General features: G+C 45.1%; 1 protein-coding gene and 1 long non-coding RNA gene across 4 annotated transcripts; both read left to right on the top strand.

Annotated features, from left to right (window-relative positions):
- Window positions 1-621: 621 nt before the first annotated feature.
- On the top strand, window positions 622-2,902 carry LOC122365169. Its single transcript, XR_006253695.1, has 2 exons — window positions 622-934; window positions 1,858-2,902. It is a non-coding gene; the product is annotated as an uncharacterized LOC122365169 (long non-coding RNA).
- Window positions 2,903-4,302: 1,400 nt separating this feature from the next.
- On the top strand, window positions 4,303-7,811 carry LOC122365168 (protein SET-like). Of its 3 annotated transcripts, none has more exons than XM_043336148.1 (5): window positions 4,303-4,759; window positions 5,772-5,961; window positions 6,218-6,479; window positions 6,866-6,948; window positions 7,267-7,811. In XM_043336148.1, the coding sequence occupies exons 1-5, from the start codon at window positions 4,499-4,501 to the stop codon at window positions 7,341-7,343; spliced, it is 873 nt and encodes a 290-aa protein (XP_043192083.1). In that variant the 5' UTR covers window positions 4,303-4,498; the 3' UTR covers window positions 7,344-7,811. The 3 variants fall into 3 exon arrangements, with proteins under 3 accessions (XP_043192083.1, XP_043192081.1, XP_043192082.1); XM_043336146.1 differs by having other exon boundaries at window positions 4,399-4,759; window positions 6,200-6,479; XM_043336147.1 differs by having other exon boundaries at window positions 4,403-4,759; window positions 6,206-6,479.
- Window position 7,812: the final 1 nt, after the last annotated feature.

Raw genomic sequence — 7,812 nt, forward strand, 5'->3', positions numbered from 1 at the left:
AAAGAAAGCGGAGAGCAGTATTTATCTGTTCTTTTTTTAGATTTCACGTCTGTCGATCGTCCCCCCCCCCAGTCAAAAATCCGTGGCGACGCCCCGCCTGCAACCTCAACGAATAACTTACCTAGTTATCAATCAAACCAAATACCATCGACCTCCTAACCTTTCGATAATGCCACCAGGCGCCAACAGCTAACAGCTCTGTTCGCAATTCATTGCTTTGTTAAGTGCATCTGTACCGGCCGAGCAACGAGTTGCCAGGCGGCGCGCAGCCGGCGCCAAGTTCAGCTGCACCTAGCGAGCGAAGAGCTAGCACGCGGCGCGCCGATTTGGCGCGCTATTGGTTCCCGCGCTTTCCAGCTATTTGGCGGGAGACAGAGTGGCGGGCGGCGGCGGCGGAGAGAGCACAGAGCAGCCACCGGCAGTCGGCTCCGGTTGTATATGAATATCATGGGGATCCACTGTAGAATACCTAGTGGCGTCATATTACCTAGTGACGTCATATTGTGACGATGTGCCGCTAAACACGACGCATTCGCCACCTATCAAGCAAGCCGAAAGCTAATAGTTTATAATACATATGCTAGGTGGCGCTACTGAGTCTCTTGAGTGGCTCCATCTTTTGGGTGCGGTTATTTTTTCTCATCTTAGTTTGCTATTTTGGCGCGATTTTGACAATTTCTGGCGCATTCCACTTATTTACTTTAGCGGCCATAGGGCAATGGTTTACTAACGGGAGATGTGATGAATTGCAGCAGCAATACTTGAAATATAAGGAAGAAGTGAAGCAATTTTGATGCCTTTTATTTTTTATAATAACAGAAGGAACGTGGAAGAAAAAACATTTTGTGCAGCATGTGAAAACAAGGAAATAGAATGAAAGAAGGGCTGCTACTTTTCATGCTCCCGAAACCAGCCATCTCATCATCATAGCATGGTAATGATAGTTGAAGTTTATGTTAAAAAAGAATAGAAGGAGCTGCTGCAAAGGTCTTTGTGATGCCTCAAATCTGTTAAGTCAAGTCAGGCATGCTCTTACAGACTGAACGTTCAAGTTACGAGACCCCATCATACTCTAGTGGCTGCATGGTGCTTGAGCTTGTCAAATACTTAAATGTTTTGCTCAGAAATTGTTTGCTTTATTGGTTTCTTGAGTTTCACCAGATAAAGATGCAAGGTTGGCTGATTTGGTGTTAGTTATCCATATTAAAGTGCACTGTTTGTGACAAGATTATGGAAATTGTAACCTCAATAATGAAATTTCATGCTGTCAAAGCTATGATATGTTGCCTTGAGTTTGAAATCAGGCAAACATGGATTGAAGCTGTTTTCTAAAAAAAAACTGCTTTTTAGTATTTTTCACCCCATAATTTGTATTTATTCAATCTCAGAATGGGAGCAAGGCTGAATCACAATTATCTTTTGGGAAATGCTCTACAAAGCTGCATTGCTTTTATTTCTGTGGCATAATTTTGTACCTAATTCAAAGACTTTCTCTGGTGTAGTTTGTAAGATTGTTTGAACTTCTACTTTCTGACCTGTTTGGTGACAATAAATCCTGCAACCTATTTGGCTTATTTACCCATCTCTCTTGCCATTCCTACATATTTCATGTCAGTCTATTGCATAAATATTGTGTAGTTAACATACTTCATGATATACAAATGAATGGTACCTATATGTAGAAGCTCGAGGTGGGTAAATGAGAACCAATGAACCTATGTTTTTTTACAATGGCATAAAGTCCTCTTGTCACGGCCATGGATATCACAGAAGATTTTGCTGAACTGCGCAAGAGAATCCTGTGCAAGGAAATGTTTTGCATGATTGAGCTTAACAGCATAAATTTTATTTTCCCAGTTGCATTGGAGCTCTGCTGGAGTTTGCTGATGACAGGATGCTGAAGGGCTGAAGCTGGTAGCTCTGGCAGGAGTACAAGTGTCCACCAGCTCAAGATCCGACGCCGCCGCGTCGCCGCCGTGCGGCACTCCGTGGAGACGGGGACGGCGGTCATGGTTGAAGACACCGCATTTCCCGCCTGGACTGTCCGGTCGGAGACTGGTAATCCCTCCGGTGAGCCGCACACCGTGGAGCTACTGCACCGCGCGTGTCCACCCGCAGCGCAGTGCCAGCAACGGTGCCGTGAGTGCGACATCTGCGTGCATATGACGCAGTGCGACTGTCACGACTCGCGGCTCAGTGTTCTGTCAGTGTGACAGTGCGGCTCGCGCTCGTTTTAGCGTGGTGCTCTGTTGTATATAACCACCCTGATGGAGACCTGTGTGCTGCCGCTTGAGTTTCAATGTACAGTTTTATGCATCAAACTAGCGTAAGTTAATGGCTGTCAGAGGTCAATTTGAAGCGCAATTAGTACCCATAACCCAGCTGGGTTGAGCGAGTCATGTGACTAGTCCCGATGAACGTACTGTTTCGATGTCGTCAGTCGTAGACTTTTGTAAACCATTCGTTTCGGAGCTCTGTGTTGTGTTGTTCGGGACCGCAGTTGTTTGAGCAGTTTGCTTTATGCGTCGTACGCTGACAGAACGCTGGTCGTACACAAGTCATGTGTTTCCTTTCGCCCCTAATGTGTTACTGCGGTACCTATGCAGTTGTAATGTGTCTCGAGACACTAACTGGTCGCACTTGGTTGTGAAAATGACACTAGCTGGTCGCACTTGGTTTCAAACTGCGCTTGGAAGTCGTGCAATTTTATTTGCATTTTGCAATTCAATTTTATTGCCGTTACCGTATTGGTAGATAGTGTCAGAAGTTGGTCATTTGATGCGTTGTCACCTGTCAGACGTTGTTGCCTTAGTACTGACGAATTGATGGGCCGCGTTTGTGTTCCTGTTAAGAAACGGATCTCAATATAAGGTGATTCAGAGGTAGGAACCTGAATGCATTCGTTCAGTTCAGACTTTTCATTTTATAGGGATGCACTGCTCCATGAGCAAGAACGAGCATGGCTCTGGTTGAGCGAAGCGCAATCGATATTTTATCGTGGTTGTAGACTGTGGCCACATTTACATCACTATTCAACTCCACGCACCAGCATTATTTAAACTGCTTGAACCTATACTTCATTTCGCTAAATTTCGGGGTCGTCAACCTACGGTCCGTGGCCGTTACGTTTGGCCAATAACTAGATGGTAGGTATACATATTAACTGGTTCATATAATCACAGCATGATGCCCCCGACAATTTTTATTTGATTCACTGATAATGAATGTGTCCCAGTACCGCACAAACTGAGACTGAAACTGGACAACTCGGTTTTCGAGGTTCCAGTTCATTATCTTCAGATGTTATGGTATGGTAAGCATTTAATGATCGAAGCAAATGGTCAGCGTTATCAGTGCTAATCGGGTATTATGAGCTTTCAGTTATTTCAATATTTGTTTAGGCTATTATTCTTGTGGTATCTCCTGTCAATTTCAGCATTATCTTATACAATCGCGGTAACTACATATTTTCTGCCGGTTACTGTTATTATCATTGATTCGTAATATTTCGCTACGAGCGTGGCTCGATTCACATTGTTATTATATTGGCATTCAAGATTTAAGAATAAAAATCTTTTAATGCATTCCAATTCCATCAAAATGCTAATATGCAAAAAAAAGTTATAAAAATTGCAGCAGTTTTGTGAATCAAAAATAGCTGTAAAATAGGCCTGTATAACTTCAACAACAGTGCGCCGAGAAACGTCTAAAAACGCGTAAACAAAAACTAAGATGTAAAAAAATAACTGCACCCCATCTTTTCTGTATTGTTTTGGATGATACGATTCTGGATGTTGCATGCTTGGATGTTTCGCTTTTGGATGAGCCGTCCTTGGATGATACGGTTCTCAGGTATTCTCGTGCTGCCATTTTGGATGATACGGTTTTGGATTCTGCATCCTTGGATGTTTCACTCTTGGATGATCTGAATGCACCCAAAAGGGCCGATTTTGGATGTTATTTGGAGGTTTTGATCGCTGGATGCTGCGGTTTTGGATGTTGCGTATTTTGGATGCTGCGCTCTTGGATGCTTTAATAGTCCCCCGAAGGCACGGGAGCGAACCCCCCTGAGCTATGCTTAGTGCGGGCTCTGATTCCTCAAATCCGCCCATTCAGCCATTCGGACCAAATTTGTTAAAAAAAAAAAACACTCGCAATCGAAAGCTCTCTGCTCAATTTACTTCAATCTTATGTCAGACACTAAGCTTTCCGAATGATTCGATTCTGGCGATTTATGTCCAAAAAGATTTCAATAATGTAGCCAAATATACAAAAAGCTCAAACAGACTTATATTACAGCATGACTATCATAACTGAGCCGGAAAATATGCGAAGAAAACGGAAAATTTGTTATGACGTCATTATCCATGAAAATTCAAAGTGGCCGGAAAATTTGAGGCGTCTTGAACCTTGAGTGTGAGGGCGGCGTGCGTACGGCGTGCATTCCGTTGGTACCTGCGTGTTTGGTTTGAATTTTGGTATTATTAGGCTCTCAGAGATGTCTACGGAAGCCCCTCCACCAGCCAAAGCTAGGAAATTGGACGAGTCAGGTGATGGAGAAGACGGCAAGGATTTTGATGCTGAATCACAAAAAGCGATCGAAGAGATTGATGGGTGTCAAAATGAAATCGACTCCCTGAACGAAAAAGCCAGCGAAGAGATTCTCAAAGTGGAGCAAAAGTACAACAAGATGAGGAAACCATTCTTTGAGAAGAGGAACAAAATCATCCAGAAGATCCCTAATTTCTGGGTTACGGCAGTATCCTTTTATTTCAAAGTACCGGTAAACTGCGCCGGATTCGTCTGTTTCAACAACGTGGTCGATCTCATCTGTGAAACGATGGATGATATGAGTAATATGCTAGGCCGGTGCTAAGCTCTGACTACGTATCTCATCCATCATGGATTAGGGACTTCTTCCCTCAAAATCTAGCATGTCTTTTAGCATGACGATCAGATCATTAGACGCTTGTGTGTGCTCGTATTTATCCATTTCCTGGTTTTTTTCTGTTTCATGTTTTATTCTGTATAAGTGTTGTAGGTAAAACAATGTTCATTTTTCACTTAAAATGAAAGTCAATTATAAGAGTCAACACGTTAGGCATCCAATGTTGAGCTTGTAAGAAATAGGTAAAACCTTTATATTGATGAGGACAATCAAACAGCTTAGCCATAGAACCTATTCACTCTGTAAAATATACTCAGTGAAGAAACAGGTTTCTAGTTTAAAAACACCCTAAAAAATACATTACCTTACCTTACCTTACCAGGTACAGGAATTTAGATGGCCAAACTTGGCCTGTTTGGGTCCTGATCTCATTGAGCTCCGTGCATGAGGACAGACATAGGATGAGCTTAGTCTGGGATGTCAAAGCGGGATGCATCCCAGTAATCATGTATGGCTGACTCCACTGTTTATCTGAACTCTAATACAATTTTGTCATCAGATATTTACTGTAATAATGAGGGAATATCAGTCTCTTCAAGACTCAAGAGCCTTCCTATCTGAGCAATAAAACATCACTTTGTTTGCCAGATTATTCTATCAGGATGAAAGATCACTTCTAAGCACGTATTTTATGCATGTTTCTCATCATCTGCTAGACCAAGGTCAAGGTTTTACACACACTATAGGTACTAGGTAGTAGGTACCATGTGCCCCCATGTTTGAAGGTTGTGCATGAATGTGTATGTTACTAGTGTTTGTGCTTGTTGCTGCTATGTTTGCTTTGAAAGTGTCTGTTTCATAATTCCTTGACCATATGCATCAGTTTGTAAACCATCCACAAGTGTCAGCATTATTAGATGAAGAAGAGGAAGAGTGTCTTCACTACATGACCCAGCTGGAAGTTGAAGAGTTTGATGACATCAAGTCTGGATATAGGATCAAGTTCCATTTCTCAAGCAACCCCTACTTCAAGAATGAGGTGCTGCAAAAAGAGTTCCACCTTGGCTCATCAGGTAAGATGAGATGCAGGTCTATGTGTTATATGTAATCTAAGTAGTAATTGTTAAATAAGAGGAGAGGAAAGGTGTGAGGTTTAGAGCATGCGTGGTTGATAACTATGCCTATTAAATGTAGTGTATCATTTTGTGGGGATACTGCTAGCTTAGCATTAATGCTGGTTGTATTCAGGTGTATGTTGAAGGAACTGCGCCTGGAAGAGTCAGGATCCTTCTTCCTCTAACACCATGATAGAAACAGATCCGTTCACAGAACCCCGATCTGAGTCGACAAAGATCGAGTGGAAGGACAAGATGAACCTGGTCGAGAACGCCAAGAGCCGGATGGCCAAGCTGAAGCAGGGCCGGAAGCGCGGCCTGGACGTCAAGTCCTTCTTCCTGTGGTTCGAGGATCACGAGGACCCGTCCCAGGACGAGATCGCCGAGGTCATCAAGGACGACATGTGGCCGAACCCGCTGCAGTATTTCCTGGTGCCCGACATCGAGGTGGAAAATGGCGTCGAGGAGGAGGAGGAGTGAGTACCTACTTATCCGTCCGATGAGGGGAGTGGAAACTGGAACCGTTATCGGGCGGGAACGGGTCATATTGTGCGATAACAACGTTTTACACTTAAACGCAATGTAAACCTAAGCAGGAGACGTTAAAAGTGCAGTGCCATGATTAATGTGTGCATAGAAGTAATAAAAAAGATAACCGAAAAATGTCCAGTGACAGTGTAACGAAATGTTCGATTTGATACAGTAAAGTGCTTAATTAACTCGAATGCTAAATCAGTGTACTGATCCTGTTAGATCAGTGTGACTTATCCGGCCGTCCGACGTACTTTTAGTGCCGACGTGTCGTCCCATCCGACATACCCTCCTCAGTGCCGTACTGACGTGTGTCGTCTCCATTTTTCAGTGAGGACGTTGACGAGAACGTGGTCGTCGTGGAGGGGGAGGATGAGCTGGGGGAGGAGGAGGACGGCGACGATGATGAGGACGGTGAGTGACGCTTCTTTATCGCGTCGTGAAGCCTGGTCTTGTTGCTGTCGAAACATCTATCGATAAATATTAGATAATTGTTGCATGTCTTTCATATTTTGTTAATTTTAATGAGGTGGTCCACCTACCTACTTAAAATAAGAAATATCTTACCATCTATTTTTCGAGCCATTGTAATGTCAGTGCCCATTAGCGTCTTTACCGACACTTCGTCAGTGGCTAACGATATGTGGTCCCTAGCTGAGTGTCTGGGCTCGGAAGTGCGATGGTCCCGGTCCCGGTGTAACCTTCTGACCCGGCGCGGCCCCTGCTCCCCAGGCGAGGGTCTGGAGGGTGACGATGACGACCTGGACCAGGCGGGCGCCGAAGAGGAGGAGGAGGCGGACGACGACTGAGACACACGTGCTCTAACCGCGTGAGACCGGGTCACCCGCGCACTCCGGCCGGCGAGCGCCCCCGACGGTCAGTGTCTCTGCGCCGCGCACCGCTCGGCCGGGCACTCGCCAGACATCTGTACATACTCAGCGTTCGTTTCATCGTGACCGCGGCGCGGGGCGTGCACTGTGCGGCCGCCGGTGTCCGAAGGACCGGCGCGCCGCGGCGCCCGGCGGTGTGTGTTTTTTACATGTCTGTGCCGGCCGGCGTGAGAGACTGTGACACGTGTGGGTGTGTCTGTCCGCGTGTGTCTGTGCGGGTGTTTTGTTAGGCCGATGTGTGGCTGTGTTGACCGAGGAGTGATTCTCTGCGTCTGGTCAAGTTTGTCGTAGTGCCGTTCGGCCGCATGTTGGCTCCCGCTGCCGTCGGTCCGTCGACCCATTCCGCGGATATTTAAGTCGGTAATACACCGTGTGACAAAGTCAAAAC

The sequence above is a fragment of the Amphibalanus amphitrite genome, unplaced genomic scaffold, assembly GCF_019059575.1.
Source record: "Amphibalanus amphitrite isolate SeventyFive unplaced genomic scaffold, NRLGWU_Aamphi_draft 000720F_arrow, whole genome shotgun sequence".
NCBI lineage: Eukaryota > Metazoa > Arthropoda > Thecostraca > Balanomorpha > Balanidae > Amphibalanus > Amphibalanus amphitrite.

What these genes read in the sequence shown, in the direction of transcription:
- LOC122365168 (XM_043336146.1), top strand. Translation starts at nt 4,499, where the DNA reads ATGTCTACGGAAGCCCCTCCACCAGCCAAAGCTAGGAAATTGGACGAG. An exon ending in GTTCCACCTTGGCTCATCAG is followed by an intron (nt 5,962 to 6,199) that starts GTAAGATGAGAT and finishes ACACCATGATAG; the next exon opens with AAACAGATCCGTTCACAGAA. An exon ending in CGGCGACGATGATGAGGACG is followed by an intron (nt 6,949 to 7,266) that starts GTGAGTGACGCT and finishes CCTGCTCCCCAG; the next exon opens with GCGAGGGTCTGGAGGGTGAC.